Source organism: Nuphar pumila, chromosome 4, assembly GCF_984573655.1.
Source record: "Nuphar pumila chromosome 4, dmNupPumi1.hap1.1, whole genome shotgun sequence".
NCBI lineage: Eukaryota > Viridiplantae > Streptophyta > Magnoliopsida > Nymphaeales > Nymphaeaceae > Nuphar > Nuphar pumila.
This window is the reverse complement of record NC_143252.1, coordinates 120,750,488-120,763,999: the sequence shown is the minus strand read 5'-3', so window position 1 is coordinate 120,763,999 and position 13,512 is coordinate 120,750,488. Positions and strand designations below refer to the sequence as shown.

Below are 13,512 nucleotides of genomic sequence, written 5' to 3'. Positions count from 1 at the left end.
TTTTGCCGGGTATGGTCCAAGTTTGGTTCATGTAGTTCTTATTGGGTTCGGGTATGGTTTTTCTTATAGTGGACCCGATTAAAATTTGGATCGGACCCGATACCATACCTGAAAATCTAGTCCAAGACTAGTTCCACCTGGTCTGAACCAAACCCGACCCGTTGACACCCATAATGGTGACTAAGGTGGATCCATGATGACATCCATTTAAAGTCTAATGATATTTTTTCATTGGTTTGGGAATATTTCGTTAAAAATAAATAACAAAACAAAATAAAATAACTTATGAGAAAATCTCGGTTTTAAAAAAATAATGGAATACGTGAGCTTTTTTAAATATATCATTTTTTATCTAAAAATTTATAATATCACGATATATTCAACATTTAATGTGGTCATGGAAGTATTGCACTTTTCAAAAATAAAGGATGCGATATTTGGCACCATGGGTGGAACTCAAGTGTGAAGTTTCAGTCCCAATCTGCCAAATTTACAAAAAACTGTTTGGAACTACGCGAAAAGGGCAAGCATATGTAATAGATATCTAAAGAAAAACTAGGTTTGAGTTGACAACATGGGGTGGTGGCGCAGTTGGTTAGCGCGTAGGTCTCATAGCTGTACGAGTGATCCTGAGGTCGAGAGTTCGAGCCTCTCTCACCCCAATTTGCTTTTACTTTTTTTTCTTCAAAGGTTTGAGCCTATTCGCCCCCACTTCGATCATTTTGATTTTGAGCCGACCACGTTCACGGAACGAGTTGGACCAATCTTTGGTCAAGCCGAAAAACTTCACTCTTTTTGAAGCCCATTATGAACCAAACTGGGCCTCCTATATTCCGAGATTTTTATGCTAGGCTTGATCTACGTCTGATATTTGACAAAAAAAGAAAAAAAAAACAACTATTACCAGTTTGTACAGAAAATAAAAGGCAAGAAAATCAATCAAATGTAGCATACCTTACAAGATGAAGCCCTTGTTATTTGTTTATTTATTATTTGAATAAATTACAAAAAAACGTCTGACATGTCACCAATTTACATAAAATCATCCACAGCTATGTTTTGGATGAGCCTTGGTCAATGATCAAATGTCAGCTGGCTTGTTAATTTTAAAAAAATATATATGAATTTTGAAATTACAAATAATAAAAATTGGACTTCTAAACCAGCTATTGCCATATCGGTGTGAATTTTCTTTTTAGTTTGGATCAATGGACCAATGTTGTCAGTATAGGTATAGTATCGGCAGAAAATCGATACTTTTCACCCCGAATCAACTATTTTTTAATAAATATAAAATTATTTTTTATATTATTTGAACGGCTTTAACATGTGTCACAGTCTATTGATACATAATATTTTTTAATTATTTCTTGGCCAATTCAGAATGATTCACTTGAGTATCAGTATCTGCCCGATACACCTGAATCGTTGGCCAAACGATTCAGGGGTGATACTGATACTGACAACATTGAAATGGACCAAGGGACAATACTTTGCCATGGCTTGTAAAAGGGCAACTGGAATAGGGCTGCAAAATGGTTAAATATGGGTCGTTTCATGCGTGATCCAAATTTTGTGCACTTGGTCCGAATTAAAAAGTGAGCCAATGATGTAAGATTGCATCCCTATCCAAACCATGTGATAATACTGGATCCAATAAAAACATATTCAAAACATGCTCCTTTTATGTAAAAAAATATTATTGGATCAGATTTTGATTAATTGATCTTAATTAGATCAGGCCTAAAATGCTGATCCGAATCGAATCTGAATCCAAAAATGATCTGATGAAGACAATCCAAATGCCTAGTTCTTTTATTTTTTGGATAATCCAAGAAAAAAACCTCTCCATCATGCCGACCGCACATTGGCTGACCTCCGGTTGGTTTGAAGCCCCCCTGCCTACCAGGGAATACATTTAGCTTTGGCCTTGTAGCAAGTAGGAGTGGGCATTGGGCTGACCCAGTTTTTAATGGGCTTGGGTTTGAAGAGAAGTCCATTGGCCCAACAGGCCGATGTGAAGTGGGTCCGGCCTGGCCCAAACTTAAAATGCATAAATGCTTGATTGAAATTATGGGTTAATGAGAGAATAGCAAGTTTTCATGCAACTATAAGTAAATAGTAATAATTGACAAATAGTAAGTTCTCATTCAACTAATTAGGTAAATAATAATACTTATCCAAGTTACTATGTAATAGTTAAATTTTAAAAAATTTATATTATTAAAAAATTAATAAATAACTTAGGCCCATCGGGCTGGCCCACGTATATAATGGGTCAGGTTTTGGCCAGGTACCTAACGAGCCCGGGCCTAAAATCATGGCCCATGGCGGGGCGGGTTGCCCACCCCTACTAGCAAGGGACGACACCTGTGAGTGGTTTCTAATTCGTGTCACTCTGTCAATTTGGTGACTAGTGAATAACTCAAGATAGAATAATGTTATCAATTGAGCCTCAAAAACTTCTTTTTTTTTTTTGGCGGGGGGTGGAAGGGGCATTGGGATGGGGGGTGTTTAGGCAGTTCAAACCTATAGTTTTGAAAATAATATAAAAACAACCAATATTTTGGCCGAGCTGATGCTGTCCAAATTTTTGAATACCCCACTCTGAATCTATCACCCAAGTTCTTGATACGGACCAAGTAGGCCAAAAATGAGATTGAACTCAATCGTAATTTGAAATTAGCAGAAAATCATGGGATCTTGATACACAAAATAACTCAATCAAAATTTAGGTGTCAATACAATTACCTGAAAGAAATGTGTGTGTCGATAGGCTTAGAAAGTTTACAATAGTGACTAAGTTCAAAACTTAGCTACTTGGTTTTTAAGACTCTCTGAATCTTGTTAGTGCCAAGTGAAGGTTCAAACTCAAAAAGTACCTTGATTTATGCAAATAACTTTCACGAGTTATTATAATTTTGACCCACAAGAGGGATTGTTGTTATTTAGTTCAAGATTTATAGCCTTTTTTAACCAAATTTTATGTCCAAATAACCCTCTCTTTGCCTAATTTTTTGAAAAATAGATTTTGAAGAGAAACCCCACTTTATGAAATATATTTAGTCTCATATTGAACATTTTTTGAAAACATATTAGGTATAAAATATGTAGAGTTGACTTAGAGGGCAAGGCCTCAAGGGGCCCGTCAATTAAACTTTCAACTAGCATATTTTGGTTCAGTTTGGTTTGATTTGATCCGGTCTTAATCTTGGTCTTGTTTTGAGTTTGACAAATCTTTTTCACTCATTTTAGATTATTTTGTACTTCATAAAACATTTTTAAAAGAGTTTTAATTCATTCTTAAAGGATATTTCACACGAAAAATGGTTTGGGAGGTTGCCATTTTGGACCATAACTAAGTGTGATGCCTATCCCAATGTTATAGGCATTAGTGGGTGCATGCAGAGCTTTACAACCATTATGGGGGCATGCTAAATGTTGTGACTAATGGACCTCTGAGGATTTGTTGAACAATCATCTAACCTAGGTCTATATATACCCTTGAAGGTCCCTTAGTCTTCGGAGAGTTCTTATGGCTTTGTTGGTATAGACTCCTTTCTTTTTCTTCTTTCACTCTTATATCAAAGTTGTTTTCTTTTTCTCTAAGGGGCTGCTCAGGAAAACTGTGTCAGTAGCCTTAGTGCAAAAGGTGATTGAGAAAAGCACAAGAGGTGCAGGCTTGTTTGTATTTCAGAAGTGAAGTTGTAGTTCACCTTTTTGCACCTAGTTTTTACATGGAGGGGCAACTATCGCTTTTAAGAGAGCGCCATAGTGCATGCCTTCAAATTATTTCAGTTATTGACATCTCCATGGTCGACATGCAGATTGTACAGAAATTCTGACATACCTTGGTCTTTTCTCCTTTTCTTTCTCGCTTGTTAGATAACTTAGAAGATAATTGCACAAAATCAGTTCCGATTTGGATTTTGATGTATCCAAAGTAGAACCAGCTAGGTTATGTCACACTAGCACTCGACCCATGACAAGTTCCCATGGATCCCACCTGTTTAATTAGATCGCTTGCTAGAACTCAATATTAAACATGCTAATTTATCTTCTTGGATAACTCAATTTGGCATAAGGTGCAAAATGGGTCCAAAACAACTAGAATCACCAAATAAATCGAAGCCCAACATCAATATGCATGCCTAAGTGATTGACCTCTAAAAACTGGTTTTGTTTCTGGCGAAGCTTCTACTATGTTTTGGTCCAAAAAGCTTGTTAGAATGGCTAGAATTGAATCAATATTACCCGAGGGGGATCAGGTTTGGATCCCACCAGGACCCACCCTTTAGCTTGGATACAAATGCAGTTGGATCTGATGCATAGTTGTTTTCGTTCGGAGACCTAGGGCAAGGAAAAGAGATGAGCCACTTTGGCTCTCACAAAGAGCTCATTTAAGCTTGTAAAATAAGATCAACAAACCAAACACAAACAATAGGTGCTCAGCTCGGTTGGACAAGCATAGGCTCATTAAGTAGTAATCAGTATTTTTAATATATTTTACACCAAAATGTTTGTGTAGAGAAAATTGGTTTACAAGAGATAGGTGGAGAGTTTAATTTTTTATTGCTTGTAGCCTTCAAACAATATATGTTTTTATAAATGAAATAGCTCAAGCGTGACTCAAAAGGCCTAGGTCTCAAATCCTATTACTTCTAGTTTTGAAATAATGTGCCTTTTTTTTTTAAGAAACGAGCCAAATTGTGCATGGCTTGTTTAGTATGAACTTGTAATAAACCCAAACTCAGCTTGGCGCGCATAAAAATGAGTGAAGCTTAAACACCACAAGCTTGATTCTCATTTTTTTTTTATATTTGCATGGAGAAACCACCTCCAAGACTAGAAACCTAGTCGTGCTGGCTATGCCAGCCATACTTACGATCACTACCTCAAGGGAGTTACCATGATTTGGCTTGCACGAGGGATGATATCCATGGGATTTGAACCTAGACCGCCTGCCGAGCGGCCTAGCCCCCATCCCCCTTCGGGGTCAAACTCGGCTCATTTAGCAGCCCTACAAAAACCATACATGTGCTCATATGACACTAGCTAGCCCGGTCACTTTCCAAAAGTGCTCATGCAGGCAAAGTTCAAACCCATGTTAAATGAGTTGAGATTGTGGTAACAAATATTGACAATATTTTTAATGTTCATATTATATCAAAAATACAATATTTCAAACAACCACTTATTTTGATAATATGATGCTTTAACATGATATTAATGTGGTAAAAATGAACTTTTGCACTCTTTTTTGTTTTTGTGTTTATTATATTTATTATATATAATATAAGGTTTTTAATGACAAACTGGCTTCATTTTGGGTAATATCCAACGTGGCATTCAGTTCGTCCTTTTTCTCGCAATGTACTTACTTGAATATGAAATTCCTTTCTATCCACTCAACATAGTTCATCCACACCAGGGCAGAGAGAGGACTCCAACCCAATCTTAGCAAGATGACCAACATTGTAGGGATAGACCTCCTCTGCAAGCTCTGAGAAATAGGCCTTCTCTGCCAACTGCTTGTAAGCGGCCTCTGTCAAGTGCACCCTATCAAAGTAGAGGTAGGTATCCCTATCCTTGCATGGGGTCCCCCCTTTCTCGCACATCTGCCCCATGCTTCTAGGAGAGACTGGGCAGCAACTCTCGTTCACCACCTTGAATCCTGATTACCACAAATCTCATTGTTTAGAGTTCTTAAGCTTGTTTTTTTTCTGCTGTCTAATCAGACCCATAGGCTATAGAGAATTGTTACTTCTAATTGTAGATTCTCCAATATTATGTTACATTAAAGACACTGACACGAACTATGGCCTGATGTGAGTTTGCAGACTTCCTCAAAAATAGGACACGAGGACACTTTTTTTTAACTGTTAAAAACAAAATTGATATTTTAATATAAAAATATGTTTCTTTTAAAAATACTAAAAGTATTTGAAAATAATAACATATTAATCGTAGATGTCACAAGCCATGTCATATTATCATGGCCCCCTTGTCGTGTCGTGTCATGTCAGTGACACATAGCTCCAATACCATGTGAGCAGATCCAGTGAATCGAGGCCGAACACTTATAAATTGTTCAGCCCCAACCATTGGCTGCCACGTCAGTGGATGCCCCCTTATTAAAATAGGGGGCCCACGCCTTCCTCTATTAAAAGGGTTGATATCATCTAACCACGCCTCCAATACCATGGCCTTGATTCTAGAGACCACTGTATTGTTAAATGTTCTTGAGCCCATGGACTAGGTCTGGTTTGGTTATCATAAATTGAATGCTCCTACCTCATTCAGAATGGATCGGAGGAGCAGGTTGATGCAGTCTAAATTTTTTAATACCCTACTTTGAATCCATCGCCCAAGTTCTTGATATATATGGACTAAGTGGTGGAAGAGTCAAGATCCAAGGATCTAAATCTTGCAAATGGATCCAAGCATGACCAATCCAAACTCAAGATCCAAGCTTCATCTGATGCAAGCTACCTCAATCAGCTACATCAGCAATGTCGGACCTAGCCTTGGGTGCCCCTTTATGAAACATTAAATGCAAGTGGGACCCACTGGGCATACCTCTTGAAAGGCATGAATGCAGGTATGGGCCCCACCCCTTGGATGCCCCTGCCATGGTAAATGGCCTAGGGCTCATGCAACCTTCTTAAAGGCATCCCTATGGAATCAAGCAACCTTCCCTATTTTATGGACCTTGGAAGCCCAAGTAGACCTTGTGAATTGGGCTCTACATTGAAGGTTCTACTTAGCGAGAATATATCTATCTATTTTAGGTGTTTTCTAATTATTATATCGTGTATCATGTGTAGCCGTTATGTTGCTCATTCCAGCCTGCGTATAGAGACTCATTTGTAGTTTTGAAAACGATAAAAAATATAATTATATGAGATTTGATCTCTCTTTCTTTCTTTAGAACTCATCTTTCTCTCTCTCGTCCCCCCTCTGTTGGATGTTTATTTATTTCTTTAAACCTCTGCGAGTCCCCACCCCTTGACTCGTTCACTCTTTCTAACCTTACTAGTTAAAGGTAGTTTAGACCTTGCTTAGGTTTGAATTTACGTACTCTCCATAGGTCCAAAACAAGGAGATCTAGATTATGAAAAACCTAGCTTAGACCTGGTTCTTGCTAGGGCATATGATGCTTTTCATGGTGAGTCTAGGTTAGGTCTAAGGCTAAGGTCAAAGTCAAAATCGAGTTAAACAATGTCAGTAAAATAATAGGTTTTGGTAGAAAAATTGATACGCCCAAACAGTATAGAAGAAAATTCTCAAATTTGAAGAAATTCTTTCAAACACCTTAATGAAGGTATGAATCAAGTTCCAGGGTCAGGAGACATCGGGACACGTCTGTATGAAATTAGGAACTGGATGAACAGACAAGACACGATAAGGTCGGGTTTAGTTTGGTTATGACAGAGTCCAGTAGAAAATCCAGTTCTCTCAAAACACTGCACAGAAAATTACCAAACTTTAGAAAAAAAACTCTAGAACCTGGTGGAGAGTAAACAGTTTATGGTGTTGTAGATCTTGATCGTCTAAGGCTTAAGGGAAGATCAATTAGTTGAAATTGTCCATATCACCGAACATGGTGTTTTATGACTAAAGAAGTAGTCTATGGTTCAGCAAGACGAGCAGAGGTTTTAACTGCTTGGAGGTGGGCTATATGGTGATATTTTGTCACTATGAATTCAACTACCCTCCGGATACTATTTAACCAGTACCTTCTTTGTTCCTTTTGGATAAGCTGTGTACCACCCTATGGTCTCTCTCTCTCTCTCTCTCTCTCTCTCTCTCTCTCTCTCTATATATATATATATATATATATATATATATATATATATATATATATATATATATATATATATCATCGGACCCCCTTTCTTTGGACAAAAGTCGGATGCGTGGCCTTGTGCAGTGTCCTTTTTTTTGAACTTTGGTGGCAGTTTTGAACCGCCTATAAAAACATTTTCTGCACAATTTTTTTTTGTGCCGATGATCATGCACGTGATCAGTGGCACATGTAATCCCGACTTTGCATCGGACAAGATGAGTGTATGTATATACAGATATGAGAAGTGAACATATTAATTAAGCCCCATTTCTGGTTCTGCCTCATAGGAACTAATGAAAAAGGGGGCCTAAGGAATGCATTATTCTCTCTATATATAAGGGCATAACATCATACACCCTTCTCATCGAACGTTAGTTGGACGCACCAGGCGCATCCGTTAATTTTTTTTGTGTGTTTTATGATCTTTAGTGGCGTGCTAAAGGTCTGGGCAGAAAACAGCACTTAGTAGCGGTCACAATCGCCCTAAATGCTGTTTTTATTAAAAGAACCATGTTCTGCTGCTGATCACGCAAGATCAGCAGCAAAAAAGCTTCCGATTTTCATGAGACGCTTTGTGTTTGACGATTTATATATATATATATATATATATATATATATATATATAGAGAGAGAGAGAGAGAGAGAGAGAGAGAGAGAGAGACCCAAGAACATACCTTTAGGTGCTGGATCATCAATCATGTCTTTGATAATTCTGTATGTATTAACAACCACCACATGTGATCCAGGCATTGCTAGCTTCATGTGGTCTATGGTGGATCTCAACCGAGTGTTGAACAATATAGCTGCTTGGTTCGCCCTCTCTGAGCATCCTTCCTTCTCCCTAACGAAGGGTGTGCAACCAATTACGTACAAACCAATCAACACAAATTTTCGAGCTCCCAAACTGTGTAACTTCTGAAAAAAAAACATCATCAACACCAAATTAAACCCTCAATATGCATCTCAACCATCATTATAAATTACAAATTTGCAATCTTTTCATATGACCAAGTTGGTTAAAGAAAAGAAATGTGATGTTGGTGTTGATGGTAATGATGATTTAACAAAGATAGTAAGGCTGGGTGGTGGTGTCCTCAACCCGAGTTTTGCCTCACAAGGAGGCGGCCGATTAAGTGATCCGGTTCCTGGTGAGGCGGTTTTCCTTCATCATCAAAGAAAAAATATATATACCTTGAGTTGCTGAGTATAGTTTCCTATGAGGCTCTGCAGGAATTCATATGGAAGGCATTGTCCTCTCCCAGTATATTTGGTGCACATCTGGTAACAATCATTACCCCCAGGATTGAAAACAAATATACCCTTAGATAGGAACTCAGAGAGTTGGTTCTTGTTGAGTTGAGACCTCAAATCTGGGAGCGTCGCACTTCGGAATTTCTCGACTTGTTGGTAGAATGATATGCTCGTGGGCTGCAACACATCAATCCCAAAGGAAATCAAAGTGAATGGGTCAGATCTGCAACATATTGTTTTCCTTGCAATATGTCTCAATAGTTTTTTTTTTTTTTTTGAGGTATGCTTATAAACTCAATAGATGATTGACATTATTGCGTATCATAGTGTTTTGTTACATTTGTGAGCAGTTAACATGACCAACTGCTTATACCACTTTCTTAAATATGTAACCTCCTAAATGTAGTTAACATGCCTTTTTATGTTTGAGGTGCTAATAGCCTCTTACATGTGAACAGTTGCCCACAAGGGCTCCATTCATCCGGTAAGGGCAACTTGTGAACATCAGCAAGTTAACAAGATGTCACAGACTTTAAAAACTCACAAAAGGCATCCCTTCCCACCAGGTTGAAGCTAGGTTTACTCTCCAATGGGAAACAGAGATGCCAAGTGTTTTACCAACAGGAGGCCTGCTAATATACCGCCGATGCTTAAGAGGGGATGGGAGGGGAGAGTTAGTTTTCCCTTGGCCTAGTGCCCCTCTCGCCCCCCCCCCCCCCCCCTTCCCACCCACACACACACACACACAAAAAAAAAAAAAAGAGAGCAGTTAACATGCCAACATCAATCCAATAGACTCAATTTTAGATCCATTTGGTTTATACCAGGAATAATAATAGCAAATGATTCAAAACCAACAAATTATTAACAATTAAGACTTTGGAGTCTCGAGAAATTTCTGACATGCAAAGCTACCCCAATTAAAACAAAACAAGTGCAAACTAAGGTTTACTTACAGGGTCAGAAGTGATGTCAAGAATCCCAGAGCCACCAGAGGCATAATTGACTCCACCAAGTATCCTTTTTCCTTTGGCTGCAGGGTCCATTGCAACAGGAAGGAAGTCAGGAATGCCCAAGAGCTGGCCCAAGATATCAGCTGGGTTTCTTCCATTGGTGACCCTCCCAGTAGGGCCTTTGGGAAAATCTACCCCATATGGCAGGAACCCAAAATTCACATCTGGGTTGTTCAGATAGACATTATTCCCATTGTCAAGCAAGGAATCCCCAAAGACAAACATGGGTGGGACATCTTTTTCTTGTGTTGGAAACAGAATTGAGCTGTGGGAAGAAGGAATCTGAGGCAGAATAAAGAAGAAGAAGATGATGAAAGTTGTTGACATGATGCAGTAGTAGTAAAGAGGGCAGAATTTTGCTCACCCACATGCATAGGCCCCCTTTTTCCAAGGAAGATGGGAGAGGAAGATGTCAGTTCTTGAAAGAAATTATGTGAAAAACCAAAACGTGGTAGTCTATAATGGAATCAACAAAGGCCTACTGAAACAATTAACAAAAACGTGGGAGTGTGGAGGGAGAATCGGGTACAATGTGATTACACACTTTTAATGTGCTGCCGCGCCAGATTACTGACAATCTTTGGGATACAGCCTGTCAGCTGTGGAGCCCATCTGCACATGTATAGCGTGCAATCACATTGCACCTTATCCCAATTGGGTGATGAAACAGCAAAAAGTATGGCTGGACGAGCAGCCGTACAACTTATCTCAAATGAGAAGTACGGGTAATCCCTCGTGGACAATCAAAGCCTAGGAAACTAACTAGGAGAGTGAACTTTGTCAGTCTTGTATGTTGTTTAATGACTTGGCTTCTAACCCAGTAAAAAAAAAATCAGAATGACACAGTTGGGAAATAAACTCAATGAAATCGGTAAGATTCTTATCTAAACACTTTTTTTTTATAACAATTTAGTCCACATCACCCAGATATTCAAATTCCAGCCAATGATGATGCTATAACTTCCTATTTGTTCTTAACAAATTACTATCTACAATTTGTCAGAAACATTTTAGCTATATATGCATAATATATATATATATATATATATATATATATATATATTTGCTACAATTGATCATAAATACAATTGTAAGTGTATTACTCACACGAATTGCCAAGTCATCTTGCCCAAGTCAAGCGTGGTCTATCTGGGCTCCTCTGAGAGCCATGGACCAAAGCACATTGGATGTTCTTGATGGACTGCAAAGGGAAGGACTAGCTTCGTTTAAAACATAAAGGCTGAATTTGAATGCCTCAGATCTTTAATCCAAGATGATCTGAGATCCTAGGATCATAATGAGGATTTAATGGACTTGGTCTGCACTATCTAAAATAGGGCCAAAGAATAAGTTTCAACATAAGCTAGTTGTACAAAATCATTGGTATTTTTTTAGTTTAGAAAAGATTTTTTTTCATATGCGTGCCTCACTTAATGTCATAGGTAAATTAGTCCATCCCTATTGGTTTTCCAAAAGCATCACTAACTTTTATTAAGACTTTCAAAAAAGAACCCACGAGAACTCTGCTTATCTGGTAGGGGTGACTGGTGAATGTCACCAAGTTGATGCCATTTCACAAGCTTGAAACCCATGGGTGTGTTTTCTTTGCCATCAGGCCTAACTCATGCCAATGAACTTTGTGAACGAGGTGGTTTGGCTCTAGTTAAGAAACTTACTGAAATTTTACAACTAAAACTATCATGATTTTACGTTGAAATTGCATGATTCGAAGTAGGGGTGGGCAATGGGCTTCCCTGGCCTGCTAATGGACCAGGCCGGCTGAATATATATATACATATAATATATACGGAAAAATAACTGTACTATCTTATAAAAATGGCATGTTCTCGCAAAAACCCATAAATATGCAAAAAATCTTCTGCATGTCCAAAATTATTGATTCCCTACTTTTTAGTATCATTTTATCCTTTACAACATATTTGCGCGGATCTCCTAACATTCACAAAAATATGTTTCAAACCTCCGAATATAGTTAAAATCATTTAGTAGATTCGTAATATATTTATGTGGATCTCTTCACTTTTGCACAAATATGTTGTGAACCTTTGAATATGGTTAAAATCATCGAGGAGATTCACAATATATTTGTGTAGACTTCCTTATGTTTTCACAAATATGGTTAAAAATCACCAAAATGATTCATAACATATTTGTAACCTCCAAATATAGTTAAAATCACTGAAAAAAATCACAACATATTTCTACGAACCTCCTCACATTCACATAAATATGTTACAAACCTCCAACTATGGTTAAAATCACCAAGGAGATTTGCAACATAAATATGTGACGAACCTCCAACTATGGTTAAACTCACCGAGGAAATTTAACATAAATATGTGATGAACCTTCAACTATGGTTAAAATCACCGAAGAGATTTGCAACATATTTGTACAAATGAAAACTCCCTCACGTTCACACAAATATGTTGTGTGTTAATGAAGAATACATTTTGGAAAGTCATAGTTCAAGAATGAGAAGCCCACGCATTTTGGAGAGTCCAAGCTTAGAAAGAAGTCCATATTCAACATGTTTGCTCATGGAAAAGAAATCTTGTGATCTTGGTATTAAAAACTCATATCAGCATACAAGTTTCAAGGTGAAAATGTAGTTAGAAAGAAAGTAAATCAAAATAAGAGGAGCAAGAAAAAATCTTGTGATTCCACATCTCTCTCAATTTCCCATCTTTAATCTATTTTGTATCTAACATGAGAGGCTTGATGCATATCTTGTTTTATATACCTCCACAAGTCTTGTATATATATCAGGTTATTTTTTTTTTAAATAATAAGAAAAAGTGTGTGATTGTTTTGGATCGTGAATGTAGGTTGAAGTGACCTAACTACATAAAACTCTGAGTGTTATCCTTTTTCCTTTTTTTTGCTTGTTTTTCTTCATGGTATCATAGCCTTGAACAACAAGCCTTCCTCCTTTCATAAAATTTCTTTTTGCTCCTTCTTGTTCATGGCTTCTCAAACTTCTACCTCCTCTTAATCTCTATACCCATACTCATCGACTCTAAACGTATCAAATTTTGTTATGTTGAAGTTGAGTCAAACAATTTTTTTGCTATGGAATACCCAAATTATGACCTTGGTTGAAAGTCAAGACATGCAAGGCTTCATCAATGGAGAAACTCCCATGATGGTGGCAACCATTTCTAAGAGCATTATTGTTGAAGGAATAAAAGTAGTTCCTAATACATCATACATTGCATGGAGAAGATCTGATCATCCATTAAAGGACTAGATCATAGGCACTTTATCAAAGAATGTTCTGGGAATTGTCGTACGGTTAGAAAATTTTCAAGTGATATGGTCTTCTCTTGTTGACATGTTCTCCCAAGAATCTCAAGAAAGCGAGTTTCATTTGATGTA

At 37.6% G+C, this 13,512-nt stretch overlaps 1 protein-coding gene and 1 non-coding gene across 4 annotated transcripts; one reads left to right on the top strand and one right to left on the bottom strand.

Moving 5' to 3' along the window:
• The first annotated feature begins 576 nt into the window (after nt 1-576).
• TRNAM-CAU (transfer RNA methionine (anticodon CAU)) lies at nt 577-662 on the top strand. Its single transcript is given in 2 exon segments — nt 577-614; nt 627-662. It is a non-coding gene; the product is annotated as a tRNA-Met (tRNA).
• A 4,594-nt stretch (nt 663-5,256) lies between these two features.
• LOC149840835 (GDSL esterase/lipase At1g29670-like) lies at nt 5,257-10,842 on the bottom strand. 3 transcript variants are annotated; one of them, XM_090004565.1, is made up of 5 exons: nt 10,478-10,842; nt 10,057-10,395; nt 9,041-9,277; nt 8,524-8,764; nt 5,257-5,674 (listed from the first exon to the last, which is right to left on the bottom strand). In XM_090004565.1, the coding sequence occupies exons 1-5, from the start codon at nt 10,481-10,483 to the stop codon at nt 5,409-5,411; spliced, it is 1,089 nt and encodes a 362-aa protein (XP_089860691.1). In that variant the 5' UTR covers nt 10,484-10,842; the 3' UTR covers nt 5,257-5,408. The 3 variants fall into 3 exon arrangements, with proteins under 3 accessions (XP_089860691.1, XP_089860692.1, XP_089860690.1); XM_090004566.1 differs by having other exon boundaries at nt 10,482-10,842; XM_090004564.1 differs by having other exon boundaries at nt 10,057-10,842.
• Between the last annotated feature and the right edge of the window lie 2,670 nt (nt 10,843-13,512).

What these genes read in the sequence shown, in the direction of transcription:
- LOC149840835 (XM_090004564.1), bottom strand. Translation starts at nt 10,440, where the DNA reads ATGTCAACAACTTTCATCATCTTCTTCTTCTTTATTCTGCCTCAGATT. An exon ending in TTGACATCACTTCTGACCCT is followed by an intron (nt 9,278 to 10,056) that starts GTAAGTAAACCT and finishes GATGTGTTGCAG; the next exon opens with CCCACGAGCATATCATTCTA. An exon ending in TGATGATCCAGCACCTAAAG is followed by an intron (nt 5,675 to 8,523) that starts GTATGTTCTTGG and finishes TGTGGTAATCAG; the next exon opens with GATTCAAGGTGGTGAACGAG.